This window comes from Semicossyphus pulcher, unplaced genomic scaffold (assembly GCF_022749685.1).
Source record: "Semicossyphus pulcher isolate SPU_LCO1_2020_fin unplaced genomic scaffold, fSemPul1.0.p SCAF_18, whole genome shotgun sequence".
NCBI lineage: Eukaryota > Metazoa > Chordata > Actinopteri > Labriformes > Labridae > Semicossyphus > Semicossyphus pulcher.
In genome coordinates this window covers 17,887,572-17,904,892 of record NW_027211691.1, presented here as the reverse complement: position 1 = coordinate 17,904,892, position 17,321 = coordinate 17,887,572, and the positions used below count along the sequence as shown (strand labels likewise).

The 17,321-nt window shown below is 41.4% G+C and overlaps 1 protein-coding gene across 1 annotated transcript in view; it reads right to left on the bottom strand.

The window, feature by feature from the left end:
- Positions 1-202: 202 nt before the first annotated feature.
- The window catches only part of malrd1 (MAM and LDL receptor class A domain containing 1), a 67,711-nt gene continuing 50,592 nt past the window's right edge, over positions 203-17,321 (bottom strand). Inside the window, exons 24-33 of the mRNA XM_069667693.1 lie at positions 13,703-13,860; positions 11,965-12,166; positions 11,101-11,379; positions 9,418-9,543; positions 7,612-7,678; positions 3,704-3,795; positions 3,460-3,553; positions 3,316-3,376; positions 523-630; positions 203-423 (exon numbers count right to left, since the gene is read on the bottom strand). Of these exons, the coding sequence (XP_069523794.1) occupies positions 322-423; positions 523-630; positions 3,316-3,376; positions 3,460-3,553; positions 3,704-3,795; positions 7,612-7,678; positions 9,418-9,543; positions 11,101-11,379; positions 11,965-12,166; positions 13,703-13,860 (1,289 nt within the window). The 3' untranslated portion in view covers positions 203-321. The remainder of the gene's footprint in view (positions 424-522; positions 631-3,315; positions 3,377-3,459; positions 3,554-3,703; positions 3,796-7,611; positions 7,679-9,417; positions 9,544-11,100; positions 11,380-11,964; positions 12,167-13,702; positions 13,861-17,321) is intronic.

Below are 17,321 nucleotides of genomic sequence, written 5' to 3'. Positions count from 1 at the left end.
ATGGACACATTTCTTTAAGATTTAAAATTCAGCAATCACAGGTAAGTGTGCAGCCTTTTTACCTTTTATCACCATATTGAGAACCAGATAGTTGGGAGGTTAACATCATTTATTTCATAAATTAATAATTTACTTGTCAATCACAACATGCAGCTTTTGAGACTTTAATACTTCCTTGCAAAGTATCCAAACTTTCTTCCACTCTTTGCATCAATTCCCTCCCACTTGGCAGCTTGGCAGGTCGAGACAAACTCATCAAGTTTGTGCACACACTGTTTGACCCCGATCTACTGCAGTGTCAATATGTAAAGTCCATTGTTTTTATGCTTCAGAGCTTCTGTAGTCAGCGCTACTAGCATCAGGGGGGTAATTGTAGAACGGGTTGGCGAAGGACAGCTTGGCATCCTTCCAGGTCGAGGCCTGCTGTGGACGAATAAACACACAAAGAGACATATATCACGTCACTGACTTCTGCACTGATAATTCGGGTAAAGCCCCAAAGGCCGAGCAGAGGCGACTCACCTCCGCCTCCCTCCTCCAGGGGTAGACACTGATTGAAAGCCCACGACCATCACTCCTGCTGGGGTTAAGTCCGGGACAACAGCCTGGTCTTTCATGCAGGGACGGGGGCTGAGGGGAAGAAAACACTGAGTACACTGAGCTTCAGATCACATGAGCTGTAATGAGCGGGAGCCCATGAAATGCAGGCACAATTAAAATCTAATTGACCCGTTATACGCCCACAATTACACCTCTAACCTCCATAAAACATCTCATCATCTTTCAAAGAGTGGAATAAACACACACTGTTTCTGCTGCTCGGTAAAACAAGTGTTGAAACTTCTGTCTGGGATGTGGAGATAGCAGTTCACACCTACACCTGTCTATTTATAGCTGCGTCCTCTCCGGCTGAGACATGAAAGCAAATATGTACAGACAGCACAGATATAGAGCACACTGAAATATAGATTACACCTGTAGTGTGAGTGTGAATTATATCACAGGGAAGTAATGTGCTTTGAAAAATGATACATGTTTGCATAAGTAAAACATATATTCATAAAATAAAACGTTAACTAAAAGGCACTGTTAAATCCACCACACTCACTTACGTATATGCGGGATGACACTCAACGCAAACCCACGCAGATAAAATGTGTGTATTTTTACAAACACACACACACACACACACACACACACACACACACACACACACACACACACACACACACACACACACACACACACACACTTATAGAAGCTGTTAACCAAATGGCAGTGCTTTGATTGTATCATCCGCAGGAATGGGGTCTTTTTCAGTGATAGCAGGAACACCAGCAGCAGCAAACGAAGCACAAAGTGGATGAATGCAATAAAAGGAACAGTTAAGGTTTTTTGTGTGTGTGGGAGTTTTTACTTACACCAATAAAGGGTGTGAGGACAGTGAGGGTACTGATGCAAACTGTGATTTTAGGCAACATAAATAATACTTTTGTGGTCTAGCATCTGTACTTGTACTTTAATTTGGAATTTCTATATTATGCCATTCCCACTTCATACTTCTATTTAACTACACTACAGAGTCATTTTGCACTTTTTCTTTGACTCTAGTGTCAGGATGATGGGGAGTGGGACGCAAAGGGTGCTTTCACACCTGATGCAACAATGTTGGTTAAAAGTAAAAAGAAACTCAGACATTAAAGTCTGCCAACGTGTGGAGTGTGCTCTCCCTCTTTGTATACTTTTCCCACATGGAAATTCTGACCAATCAGAGAGCAGCTTCCTCTCGCATCAAAACTTTTGGTCCGCTGGTAAAAGCTGCCGTGTGAACAAACTTTAGGCAAAATGCAACATGGTAACAATTTTCTCTTTGATTTGGATCAAACAAACAGACTTTAGGTGTGAAAGCACCCTTAAAGTTATCCCATGGGGATAATCACAAAATCACAAGTGATTGGATTGGAGAGCGGAAACACCAAATTTGTAATGAGCTAAAAGTTACGCTCGGATAAAGGGAAACTAAACCACCGCTGCATGGAGCTGACTAGAAACTCCAAGGAGACACTACAAAACCAAAACACGATCGCCACCAGGCACATCTTTAAAAGAGAGACACAAAAGTCTGGGTGTGGAAAAGACCTCACCAGCAACAACAAACTGCACTCTAAGTGAAGCTAGAAATGGTGAGCAAATCACACAGACAGGTTCTGGTGGTGCTTCTGCAGACTCGCGAAACCCTACACATCACAAGAACACAGTGACTGAACCTCTCACTACCTCTGAAGGTGAGGTAATGAGTCAGCACAGAGCACTGAGGCCAAAGGATATATACAGGCTTCACACACCTGGTCTTAATCAGGGTAATTAGACACACACACCTGACCCTGCACTGAGCTGATTACCTCACCAAACTCAATGAGTGGCAAGTGTGAGTGCCCTTCACTACTAGTTACTGTTTATATTTAAAAAAAAACCATGTGATATGATTATGAAGTAATGTGAGCGATGATTTGTTAGCAATTCTTTCTCCTCTAAACTTCTTAGTCGGTTTAATCCAAACAGTCTGAGGTCCAAAGAGGTACATGTTTTACCATATTACCAAAAAAAAGAAAGATTAGAGCAAAACAGGAATAAAGATTTGTGTGTCAGCATTAAGTTAAAGTACGAAACTATATTTAACTGTAACTAAGTCAGAAAAACAAGATAAAATGTGGCTTCATTTTGTATTTTATAGAAGTAACAGAGGACAATATTGTTCTATGATTTCTTGATCATCTGTTTTCTTCACTTTTGTAGGATTTTTTTTATCACACATTTTTACCTGGAACAGATTTTTTTATTGTTGTCCTTTTACATAAGTAAAGGATGCTTCTACTCCTGCACCTGTGTAATGAAATGCAGCCCTGTCTAAAAGCTTTATCATGTTTCATTTGTATGCGTTAATTTAACTGCTTGTTATTGGTGTGGACAGCTGGGATGGACTCCAGCCCCCTGCGACCCTAAACAGGATCAGTGGTATAGATTTAATCAGATAGTATAATTCAGTTATTGTGTCGACCTGCTGTATATTCACTACAGTGTGTTAATATAACACACACAGGAACTCAAATACCAACATGTCCCACAAAATCAATAATCCTAAATCAAAAATCTAATCTAGCAGAAAGGCTGGGGGGGTCACCTCTTGACCTATTTTTAATGTTACTTCCCTTATTGAATAAATATGGTAGAAAAATGAGATTTGTATAGCTGGGAAATCTAATGTTGCTCAAACTGAATTTGCTGATGATTGATTGGACATTTCTGTGTGCTGACCTCCGCTCTGCAGTCAAAGGCTGGGTCATCCATCATGCCGTAGTCCATGTGGTTGGGCTTTCTGTGGAATAAAATGCACTTATCATCACCAATATCATCCTCAGCAGAAGGAGCAACATTTTTATTATTGTAGGCAGAACTCACATTCGGCATTTTTTCGTGCAAAAAGCCAGAACACAGACGGCGACTCCCGCTACGAGAATCAGCAGCCCGATGCCGATGCCAACATACACAGAGACTAAACAAGAGGGAGGTACACTTAATTCCTGCTTAGAGAGCTACCTTTAATTAACTGCAGAGTCATTAACAGGGCATGCAAGGATACAGCAAATAAATCCAGGTGAGACAGTTTAATAGAGATAAGCAGGGAGGTGTGTTTGTTTATTACCCAGCTGTGTGTCCTCTGGTTTGGGTGATGATGTGGAGAGAGCTGGTTTCTCCCTCACATGGCAGCGGTTGCCTGTCCATCCTGGAAAACACCTGGGAGCAGATACCAGAAATAACACAAAGTTTTCACACAGATGCTGGGACAACTTGCTACTAACTAGTATATTATTTTAACTGCATGTTTATATGTATTCTGTAACACTAATTATTAGAGTCTAAAGTTTGCATTAAAGCAATTTGGGTGGCAGGTCCTGTTTTAGCAAACAATTACAGCCATACTATTTCTATTATTAGCTAACTTTTACAACCTCTTCACTATCTTTTCAAGTTCTCAACTTCTAGCTACCTATTTCAACCTTAACCCACAACTTAGCTCACCATTTAAACCATGTATCAATAAATTCAAGCTAACTTTTTAAACCATTTATCCATTACTTCTAGCTAACTATTTCCATAACTTAAATGCATTGCTTCTAGCTAATTTTAACAACCATTTATCTGTAACTTCTAGCTAGCTATTTCAACCGTATAAATGCATTACTTCTGGCTTACTGTTTCACCACGTATCCATTACTTCTAACTATTTCAAACTTTAAGCTAACTACTTTAACAATTTAAGCACTACTTCTAGCTACCTTTTCCAATACCTTAAATGCATTGCTTCCAGCTAACTTATTGAACCCTTTATCGATAACTACTAGCTAGCTAGCTACTTCAACCATAGAAATGTATTATGTCTACTACAAGTATTTTAACCATATAAATGCATTACTTCTAGCTAACTATATCAAATCGTGCTCCATAACTTCTAGCTAACTATTTTACCAGTTTGTCCATGAAATTAAGCTAACTGTTTTATCCATTACTTCTAGCTACCTTGTTCAATAACTTAAATAGATTGCTTCTAGCTAACTGTTACAACCATTTGTCTATAACCTCTAGCTAGCTATTTCAATCATATAAATGCATTACTTCTAGCTTATTATTACAACCACGTATCCATTACTTGTAGCTAACCATTTTAACCATATAAATTCATTAAGTCCAGCTAACTTTATCAAATCGTGTCCCATAACTTCTACCTAACTATTTTAACAGTTTATCCATGAGATTAAGCTAACTGTTTATCCATTACTTCTAGCTACCTAGTTCAATAACTTAAATTGATTGCTTCTAGCTAACTGTTACAACCATCTGTCTATAACGTCTAGCTAGCTATTTCAACAAATGCTTTAAGTCTCGCTTTAGTATTTCAGCCATTTAAATGCATTGCTTTTAGCTCTATCCATTTCAACCATTTATCCGCAGATTCAAGCTAGCTATTTTCAAACCATTTATCTATTAATTTCAGCTTGCTTTTTCAGCCATGTGACTATCACTTATAGCTTTCTATTTAAACCATTTATTATTTTAATCTTACTTTTCAAAATATCACCTTTCACATTCAGCTAACAGTCTCAGCAATTTATCTAATAGTTTCAGCTATTTCAACTATGTAGCTATAACTTTTAGCTAACTATTTTGGCCATTCATCCATTATTCTAGCTATGTATGTGTTTTACTAAACATACACATATTTCCTTAATAAGCTCAGCTATTGCGCAATCTCTCTGTCAATCCCCTGGCAACTGCTGAAGTACCATCTGGGTGCCCTTGGTAGGTATCCATTGCTGGTTTCATGTATTCGTGACATTTGTTGACAGTATGCACAAAAACAGAATAGAACTGGCCTTATTCTTTAGAGTGTGAGCAAAAAGATAAAACAAAAATAATAAATCAGTTCAAGAACATAACTCACAATCTCTGTGGCCCCTCAACAGATCCAAATATATTACCTAAAACTTTTCAAAAACAAAAACATCCCTATCTTTTCTATCAGTGCAAGATTTATCCCAGCATGGAAACAGACTAATAGCAGTTTGGCTCTTCGGTTCCTCTTCTCCCAAACTGAGACTGTGCTCCAAGTCAACATCTGTTCAGTATCAGCCTGATTTCTGAGCAACACTGACCTTCTAATACGAAACACTCAGCCTCAGCGAAACCAGACTGTGTCATTATCATTCAGAGCGGTTCAGGGTATATATTGTGTGACAGTCTGGCCATGGCAGTGGGCGGTCCCTGGCCTGTTTCCCCGGTGTATCCTGCTCAGCAGAGTGGGGGAACGTGATGTAAATACTGAGGCAGAGATGCCCTCCAATGCTGGCCTCTAGTTCTGCCACAGTGGGGCTGTTATCAATGCTGGAACAGCTACAGGAGCTCCAAACCACCCTGTGCAGTGAATGACGGCGGTAAAGCCCTGTTACATAATGAGAGGAGGCAGTGGTGGCGGTGTGGCATTGGGGAATATTGGATTGGAGGATGAATAAAAAAGTGAATCAAACACAATGAGGCTGAATCTCTCACGAACAGCACTGTGATTTCTTCACATTACAGAAACACCAAAATCACATTTTCAATATTTACATAATTTTGTATATTATCAGTAAGTGAGGAGGACGGAAGGAAGAGCGCTTGTTGAATTATCAGAAAAGAGTCCTTTCATCTCAGCGATTGAAGGGGCGTGTCTGTGTTTGATTGACAGCAGCTGGCAGGCTGAGCTCCTGTACTGGCGACAGTAAACAAGCATGTGCTGTAGCTAACAAGCTAGGACAGCCATGTGCGTCTTTAGCTTTGGTATTGAAGAGTGAGGGCAACAACTGCATTCTTATAGGACCAATGGCATTTTTTCAGGTGTGATTAATGTTAATAAGCTAGCTATCTGTTCTAGGAAACTAGCATTAGCAACACGCTTTTCCCAGACAGTGTTAATGTTTGTAAGATAACAAAGATGCTTTGCCAAGAAAGCTAATACGGGATGTTTTTGGCTGACTGAGTAACTGACTGACTGACTGAGTGACTGAGTGACTGAGTGAGTGAGTAACGATACTTTCAGACTGTAGAGAGAGAGAGAGTTGTGACATTGCAATGGCGGATTACGGAGCATATTGGACCTGCACTGACGCAACTCTCTGTCTATTGGTGGAACGGATACTTGGTGTTCAAAGAAATTAATGCAACGGGGCAACATCATGAAACCAAGAAAGTTAATCTTTTTGGGTTGAGTAATTTTCCGAGGACTTTAATTACACAGTGGATATACTGTATGCTTTAGCAAAAAAAACCCCAAAACATTATTTTCAGTTGGTCTTTAAAGTTTTCCTGACTCAGCGTCTTGAAAAATATAACACTGATAACTTTGCGAACACTTTTGTGACTTTGGCAAAAGTATCTTGCCTGCTGCATAATTCCCTTCCAGTCTGTCGAAAAAGCAACTTTCTGACACTTGGATGGAGAATTGTGAGGATTCATTGAGGATTCGCTGGCGCATAATGATTGTAGCAGATGCAGCAGCCTCAAGTCTCATCATCGCAACCTTACTTTTGTAATGAAATATTTCTCTGCAGACGTTCCAAGCTGCTGATGCGGACAACTATATTCATGGGCTTCTTTAAAAAATAGTACAAACTCCAACTGTGTCGGCCTGTGAAGGCGTTTTGTCTCCTCACACGTGGCGACATCTCAGCAGGTTTATCTGATGCATGACTTTTTTGTGGTCTACCCACTACGACGATTGCTAGCGTGGGCTGTGTGTAAATATTGACCAGGAGGATCCATCAGAGATTCCCAGGACACACAGTGCTGGTGGATAAATGAAGGCAGGACCACGCTGGTTAAGCTGTGGGGAATAAGCACAAGATTCCCACATGCTTCATGGAGCGTGTCTTTTCCAGGGAGAGAAATGAGACTGATGGGATTTCCATGTTTTAAGTCCCGCAAAGAGAGATAAAGGAGGAGTGAGAAGAAGGGACATGATACACATCTTTGTTTGCGCGTGCTTAAGAGCGTGTAGGTGTGTGTTTATTAACTTACATGCAAACAGGCCCGTGTCGCTGCACAAGGCATGAGCCGTGATTCAGGCAATACAGCGGAGGACAATCTGCAAATCACACAAAAGAAAGTGAATGTAACACATAAAGAAAATCCTCCAAAGCTGTTTCCTCTGCTTCTTCACCCACCATGATGCGTCTCTCTCTTCCCCCTGACAGGAAGCAGACGTACACTGCAACATGCAGCTGCTCTGACTTCAGAACATGAAATTGGTGAATTATGTTGCACGGGGGGAAACGGTGCACGATTGAGCTACATCCATTAACCTCTGCAGAAGGCGCCAGCATGTGCATTACAGCACTTTAGTACATCTGATGACAAACACACCTCCTGCCACAGGTGTTGTGAGGGGTTATCAAGGTGGCCTTTTAAATAATCATCATGTTTGAAAGACCATTATGAAAGCCTGAAGTTGCGCTCGGCCTTGATAAAGTGACTTTGGCAGGGACAGGCTAAATGTGAGGTTTGGTCTTATTCCTGAGAAAGCTGGGTTTAATGGATCTTGGCAGCTCGCAGTAACCTTTGAGATGTGCTTGGAAGACTAAACAGGCTGACTTATCCAAGGAGTCACTGCTGGAAACGAGCAGTCATGGATGGAGTTTGGCAACACTTGAGTCAAAACTGATGAGTTACTCATGACAATATGATATTGTGTATATATATAGAAAAATACATTAAATAGAAAAATGGCCAATTTTAAACTAAATATCACAATAATTAAAATAAAAGAATTCCAGAAAAAAAAACAGATTCATATTACTTTATAATATGTACGATTTGTTCCAACTAAGTAATCTGACTGGACAAGAGGCATTCCATCAGTGCCGATTTAGAGATCAACATCACTGGGAATTTTCACTCTGTGTATCACTCCGCCTCAGCCATGTGTTCGGTGTACTGTTATTTAGCATTACAGCAGACTACATTAATCAAGCTGGTACCTCTGAACCACACAGCAGACTCTTATTTCACTGGTTGATGATGAATTAAAACATACAGATAAACGTACATCACACAAAGAAGCTGATCTGTGGCAACCTGTAGAATGTTTGTGTTGCTAGGCAACAAAAGTTGTGGAACAAGTTGAGTTAATGGAGCAAAAAATAATAATGTATTGTTGATTATTACTTCTATTTTATATTTTTTATTTTACTGTTTACTACTATTTTCCATATATAAGCACGGCTGTGATTATCTGCGGCCACGGCTGAATCACAGCCGTGATGATATTCAGAACATCACGACCTCGAGTGTGATATTGCTTATATAAAACACATTTACATTAACTATTAAGGCTTGGAGTTTCAAAAAGCAGGTGGCAGTAACTTTTACTTTGTTTTTCTTTTTCAATTTAATGTGGGATAAAAAGATTTAGTAGAATATGGCGCTGATGCTTAATGTTGCATAAATGTTTTTCTGTTTCTTTCCTATTTTTCGCCTTACTGCTTTTGAATCAAACTAACGAAAGTGAAAGTGAAACTATTGAACTTAAAAAGGAACAGCTGTTCTTTCTTATTGAGTGTAATCATTAAAAATCACTCAGGTAGTTTTATCAATCCCTTTCAAGCGGGGGAAGCTGAACATTCATAACATAACTTGACAATAATCCAAATAACGGTTAGTGCTGAAAGTGGGAAACTGCACGAATATGATCAAAACTGTAGAGCTCAAAAGGACATCGAACTGCACTGAGAAAGAGGCTCGCTGTGTCTGAGCTTCAAGGTCAGGGAATCATAAAATAGTTAATGGCTGCAAGCTTAAAGGAGAGGGAAGGTAAAGACGTGTTACCATGGCAGCTGGACTCATCCGAGTGAAACGGCAGACAGTCGGCAGAGCGGTCACATCGCCTCTGAAGTGGGATACAACCAGGCGAACCTTCACACACCAGTTCACCCAGCTCACACTGCAGCAGAGCTGGAGGGGGGGGGAAAGAGAGAAACCAGGAAATTATTAAAATATGAAATTGGGTGAAAGAGTGTTTGAGAGGTGTATTCACAGATCACTGTGGGCGTACCACACGGGATAAGAAAACTCAAATTCTCCTTGGAGCAAGAACGGGTGAAATTTGTGTTTAAAAAATCGAGTTAAAACAGTTCAGAGCACTTTCACCCAGAGAACACGGAAAATCGGCCACTTCTTCAGCACTCTGCTGCTCTCAACCAAGAAACCAATGATGAGAAGTTAATGTGAATTTTCTAGGAGCACATTTAATACCAAGGTCTGCATTTAGATTAAAATTACAATTACAATGTAGTGATGTTAATAAGTAAAGCAGTGAGGATACAGGTGGTGAGTTAGTAGGAGGAGGACGCTATCCACTTCTCCAATGGGCCCTGGAAAACCTCCACCAGACTACGTCAAACGCGTCATCTGGAGGAGGCCAGGGAGCTCGCTAAACTACACTTCCTCAATCTAGGACGCTCGCCTCCGATGTCATGTCTCGTTCAAAATTGTCAGGTTTGAAATGTAGACTGAAGATTTTTTAGACGATCCACCGGTATATTCTCGTCGTATTTGGGATTCTGTACCGCTCTGCCTGCAGCGATCAATGTCCTTGACTGGAAAACGGTGGTATTTCACTCCAGCGTCTCTTTCAGAGGGAGGGGCGCAATGCACTCTGGGTGTTGTAGGAATGTAGAATGGGTGAAACCACAAACTGTTTGTAAAACTTTCTCCACAGCTACGGCGCAAATATCAAATATTATAGCTTCTATTGATTACAGAGAACACCAGCTTTGACTGACAGTGGCTTTTTCCAGGGGCGAATTGCTCCTTTAAGAGGTCAGGTGACCTAAATTTAGTAAAAACAACCAAAAAACATATTTTCATTGTATCATAGTTATACTTGAACTAGCCATGCTAACAGTTTAGCTTTTATTGTCCAGGTTTTGCTATTTCTGTCACTGAAACTTCTGCCTTGAGGCCTTTAAGTGAAGTAATCAAGAGTTACGAATGTAACTAAGGTTCTATGAATTCTGGACGACCACTAGAGTTCATTCTCCCTTGGAGTCTGTAGACAACTGCTGGGTGCCAGGTTGCTGACATCACACATGACTTTGTTGGTATTATGTCTCGACGTTCCGCGCAGGTATTTCACACTGTCTCTGGCGGTCAGTCAGAATGAGATAGTAGTATTACCTTAATATTTTTTATGTGGTGCCCTAAATTTATTACACTGAAATATATAAACCCATTTGATGTCTGCATACAGGGGCGTGTTCGCCAGTTTGTCAGGCCATACATGACATAACTTATTACATAGAAATTGGCATGAAAACACAAATGTGTCTGAATGGCTATAGAGCTGCTGGTGTATCTGTGAAAGTATGTTTTTTTCCATTCTAACCACCAGTATTTCAGGGAATTTAAAAGCTAACAAGGATCTTTGTAGCTTATACTGCCAATATGTCTTATGGTGGCGAATTTAAACCCACACTTCAGCAGAGTCTGCTCTCTCCCCAGCACACTTACGACAGCTGTACTCGTCCTCTCCATCAGGGCAGTCCGGGACGCCGTCACAGCGCAGTATGGAGGGGAGGCAGAGGTCATTCAAACACTGGTAATGTCCATCAGGACACTGATCCTGAGGAGGAAGAGTACCGGGCACCATAGTGGGACAGAACTCTTCATCGGACCGGTCGGCACAGTCCGGCTCGCCGTCACACCTCCAGGTCTCTGGGATGCAATGGGAGGAGTACAAACACCGGTACTGGTCCACAGCACAGGTCAGGGGCTGGGGAGTCACCAGTCCTGAGGGGATAAAACAGGAGAGCAGATAATTACACATGCAGGCAGAGTGTTTAAAGCATCTTTAAACCGTGTTTATTGATATTAGTTCACACTCGTGCTTCAGAGAGAACCTCAGAGGCTTGTTTTAAGACACAGAGAGGTATTTTAATGGTCTATTTGAGAAATCAAGAGCAGACTCTTCAGAAAGTCAGAAGAAAAGTGATTCAGGGGGTGAAAGGAGAACAGCAGGGTGGAAGAGAGGAAACAACACAATATAAATGTAATTGCTTTCAGCCCCCCGTCGCCCTCTGTGCCGTCCCCTAGGCTGACCCAGTCTCCACGGTGAAATTATATGGACCTGCAGGGCAACAGGCTCCATTAACTCCCTACACTCCCCCCGAGGGTCCACGCAATTTATATGGGAGCGGAGCAGAGGAGCGTGGATGTTGGTGGACAGAAAATGTGGAAAAAGGAGAAACGGGAGAAGGTGAAAATTGATGGAAAAGGCATGAAAAATGAGTGCAGCACTAAGAGGACAGGAAATGAAGAGAAATCAAGAAACCGAATGAAAGTGAAGCAAAAAGAGACAAAAAGGAAAAACTTTACCTCCTTCCACACACTGTGCAGTGTAGGAAATGTCATCCAAGGCGATGTCTGTCCACACGTCTCCGCCCGCCTCCGCCTGGAAGGTTACTTTGAAAGGTGCCGGGTTGGAAAGTATGACATTAGCGTATGTCCACTGGTTGGCGTGGTTTCCAGTAGCTGCCCACATTAGCAGACTGGTGCCGCTGGGTCCGACAGTGTAGACCTGGTGAGGTGCAAAACCAACACAGAAACTTTAGGAGACATAAAGTGACCAATACTTCAGGTTATGACCTGCGAGTGAACATGAAACTAGGGAGGGGCTTGTTGTGGATGTTGATTGGCATTTATAGCAGCCAACAGCTAAATGTGAAAACACTCAACGCAAACACCGTAGCTGTGTCTCATTTCAGGGGCTGCATCCTTCGAAGGCCGTATTTGAAGGCAGATTGCGTCACAGTGGTGCGTCGAAGGCCGTCCCATTTCAAAGACTACTTAAGATGCGGGCAACAAATGCATCCTCCTTTTCCTGGGTCACGAAGGATTTATCGGGTGCATCCGCCAACGTATCCCAAGATTCATTGCACGCCAATTCACATGAGTTTGCGGACTCTCAAGTGGCCCAGAAGTTTTTGGTTTCAACTCAATCAAATAGCTAGTGACACACATGTTAAGAAAACAAAAAGGGCCTGGAAACAAGTAATGTTTAAAATTACAGGTTAAGTTACATGACGTTAGTTATGATAGCTAGTTAGCCCGCTAGCTACCTGTTGCTGGGCAACACGTTTGGTGACGCAAACAGGAAATCCTCCGTAGACCAGACTGTCTCATTTCAGTTTGACCATAGCGGTCTACACAGGGTATGAACGACTCATCCTCGGTAAATTGCGTCCTTCGAAGGATGCAGCCCCTGAATTGAGACACAGCCAGTGACTACCCACAGCTGCAAGCTAGCCTGTAGGTGCTGTGCATCACAGGGAGGGGGCATCAAAATTTCAATAGGCCTGTCGCTGGATGCAAAATTGTGCATCATTTTTTTTTTATATTTTCAAGGAAAAGACAAACTCTCATAAATTATATATTTCTTTAAAACTTTTGGAAAATTTCAAGTATTTCAATTTATTTTTGACCTCGTATAGAAATTATGATTAAAATCAACCAAGTCTGAAGCCTTCTATTAAAATAAACCGATTATTAGTTTGCATATTTTTTTCCTTTAATTATATGTATTTTTACACTTCCAACCATGAAGTAAAATATGGCAGTTTGCAGTAAGTGAACAGTACATAATGACTATTGCAATTAAAATGCACTGTAACAAAAATTCTGCTTCCTTTTTTAAGTTTCAGCACATTTGCTAACAGTACGTGGAGTTCTTCCCATTTCTTCAGTGCACATCTTTCCAATTAGCTGCTTTTTAATATTTGCTTATTGTTTGTTGTCTTGAAATTAACCCAGCCAACAAAGACGCCTAAAAAAGACATGAAAAGATGGATATGATAATCAAGTTTGCGAGGTGTCACGCTTTGATCGATCACTTCCTAGCAAGGAGACTTTCATTCCTTCCTGTGGGTATCGGCTGATTGACAGTAAGCAGAGTTTAATGTAGTGAGAGGAACTGTAAGATCCAAATTAAGCCTTCAGGTTGACTTTGATGGATCATCTGACAGCAGATGACAATAAGAAAAACATGTTTGTAAGCGAGACGCACATAAAAGACGCCTTTGAATTATTTATGGAAATGTGGCTCCGATTTAATCACCTTCAGCGTTCCCATCCTGTCGGAGCCGTGCATGTAGAACCAGAAGCGGAGGTGACACAGGCCGACGCTGGCCGGAAAGGGAGTCCTGGTCGTCATCTTGGCGACGTCGCCCTCCCTCTGCGTGGCTGAGTGTATGTAAAGGAAGTTCCCTCCACCACCTTTGGGGATACAGAACAGAACATTTTTTAGAAAGAAATCCAATAACTTCTAATACACATCACATTTGGGCAGAAGAAAAGCATTTGTGCTGTTGTGATTTGTCCTGCAGAGCTTATTCGGCCCGGCTAGGCTCAGAGATGAGACAGCATCTGTGTGAGGCCGGAACAAAGTGGGAGTTTTCCACATGAGTTAGAGGGGATTTAAGGTCTTCATAATCCCCAGTGCACAAACCCAGCTCCCCATCGCAACGCTGGATTCTTCTCCTCTGACTCAAAACATCTAAATCAAAAACGAGTCAGATAGAAGAAGCTGTTTCCTGTGTGCACACATGAATGATGTTGACGTCATTGTTCAGCTCTGCTGTGTGTCCTGTGTGTGTGTGTGTGTGTGTGTTAACAGATGGTTTATTGATCAGCTCGGCGGTGAGATCATAAGTTCAGCGTCCAGATTCATCTCTCAGATCGATAAACTCAACCGGCCTATGGGACACCAGATTGAACTCGCTGACAGCAAATTAAAGGAGCCAATATAACCCCAACACAACCAGTGCATCCAGTGTAAACAAAAATACATCTTCAAGAATGAGTTGATCAAAAAGATGTTGGATCATATGGGTGATACCATCTCAAAACAATCTGCAACTAGCGATTATTTGCACATGTGATTGATCTGCAGCGAACAGTAAAAATGTGTCACATGTCCACCGAGACAAGTCTTCATGTTTTGCACAGTTTAACTTTCTTGATTTTACAGTGATATAAAACTGAGAAAAGGGATAGAAGGAAAGTTTACGGTCCTTTTATTTTTCAGAACAGCTCTGCTTGATCCCGCCCTCCTGTGCTGTGATTGGCTGGTACTTCTTGGACAGCATAACCAAAGGTTTTGGTGCCTGAAGCCAACAAAGGATGTGGGTAATGTTGTGAAACGGTCGCAGTTTGGTTAGATTTTGGCATTCATCATACTTGGTTTGCTTAACGGACCGATATGTAACATTGACAGCTAGCGCCTAACAAGGGTACTGCAGTCCAAATTCAAAATATTGGAGAACATTGTCTCCCCCCGCCCCCTCCTCCCCAGATTCAAATGTTAGCCATTTCTAGCTTCAGCGTTCCCACCGTGGTCGGAAAGCACAGGGGAGACTTATCAGTCTGCTCCAGGGCAGAAGCTGCGGCTAGCTTCGGGGCTAACTTCCGTCACTTTACACACACAGCAGCGAGCAGGAAGCAAAACAGGAGAGCACGGCTTCAGTCTTGAGGAGTATGTCTCTTTATTACACACACAGCCTCACTGTACAGTCGTTCTGTTATTTTCAGTTACCGATAACACTCTCCTCTGATCCGCTCCCATCCCCGTTCACTCTCGTAACTAATGCGCACACACTCACTTCCTGTCTCTCTCACTCACTCGATCCACCACCCACACTCAGAGACACACAGAGCTACACTTCTAGTACAACACGAAGCTCACGCGGGTTGCCAGGTTGAAGACACTGAACCTACTCAAGCGCTTCAGCAATGACAAGCAACGAGTCCTGTGCGCCAAGTTGTTTAATATATGGCAACCCGGGTCGACGAAATGGGCAGTGGGCCGGAAAAAACACACACAGACGTTCCGCACCGGAATGGAAATTTAAGGAGGAGAACATACCGGCTGCAGCGTTGTTGTCAGAGAAGCCAGAATTTCAACTTAGCAGGTTTCCTTAATCTCTGATGATCATGGCCACTTTATGATAAATTCCAGTAAATATATTACATATTGTTCCTTTAAAGAGATATGCTAATTTATGCTAATTTCCAGCTTCACATTTCACTCTGTGATACCTGTGGAGTAGCTTAGCATAATTTGCAGTTAAAAAAAACTGTTAGCGCTCTGTGCCGGCCCTCATACAGCATGAAATGACTCACTTACAAGCCCACTCTCTTCTGATTGTCCAGCTCTCCGAAGCCTGCAGAGGGAGAGTCACAAGACCCTGGTTAGGGCTTATAAAATAATTTAAAGTGGCCTTATAAATCCATCTGTTGTAAGTGGATTCAGGGGACTCTGTTTGCTGTCTTTTGCTGCAATTTCTTGTCAGAGAGGTTGTGAAAGATTAATATTGCTATTTACGCCTGCTATAAAACTGTGGTAAGAACAGTTTTCATGCTATTGTTTGTCAATAAGTTGTTTGTAAAGCAATTAATTCAAAATCAGAGGTTAAGTATCGTGGAAATGAAGCTTTGCACGGCCTTGAACAGGTGAGTATAAGCGTAACTGACGCACCGATGAGGCGATTCATTCTGCAGGATTCATTTTCAATTGATCATCAGCAGGAATCTTGTTTTGATGCAGCGTCTCTGTGCACCAGATAAACAACAAGACCGCTGCTGTTAAGCTCAGTTTGACTCAGGCTGACATTGATCAGGGTGTATTATTAACCCCCGTCTCCACATGCCTGACGGAAGCTCCAATTTCCCAGCTGTCGAGTTGTAATTACAAAGGCTCTGCTCCGCCGGTGAGCTGAAACATGGAGGATGTCAGGAGGACGCACCAGTTGTTTGGTGTTGAATTTAAGAATATGTTTTTTGACAGCGTTATTAATATTTTACTACAAAACAAGGCAGGAAGTTTAATACAGTGAGTATTAAACATAAACAGGAACCATAGTGGATCTTATGATAGTGTGTGGGCAAGTGCTTGTTTTTGCCATGATGAAGAGGTCAAAGGTCGACTTCTAAATCTACCTCCTGTAATTAAAACCAAAAATGATTTTCAGATTCTTTGGTCAGCTTAAGGAAACAAAAGCACTTTGTTTTACCTAAAAGGAAGATCTTAGTTTCAGTTAAAAGTAAAAGAAAATTATAATCATGCTTTAGTTGCCAAAATTGGATATTGATGAGAAAAGTTGATATGTTGTTCTAGAATAGATTTTTCCTGATACATTAAAGGGATAGTTTGGGTCTATCCCTTTAATTAAAACATGTTAAATTTACAAGAAAAAAACGAGATACGACACTGACATTACAACATTATGTCCAGAAATACTGCTTAAGGACAACGCTGAGGTGGTTGGTAACTTTTAACTGTTGGTATGGGTCATAGACTGTATAAAAAGATGGACGACATGATAGCTCCCTAAAAGTGAAGCCAAACCCTCTCTATCGCCCCCTGCTGACTGACTGCGGTATAGGTCATAAAGCCCGCCTCCTCCATGTTAACAGATGGGACATAAGTCAAACTATAAAATCAAATACACAACAAATAAATGTTTCTCAAACATGGTTTCTGTCATTATAGTTAGTTCTTATCATGGTGATTTACGTCCAAGTGTTCATTTTTCTGACAAGTTTATTTCTAATTAGTTATTTGATGCTGTAAAAAGGATGATTGACAGCTCTGTTGACAAATACGGCTCTTGCAGACATTCACTACAGTCATTGAAGTTTACATATCTGTGAACGTCCGCTTCAGACCAACACTAGAA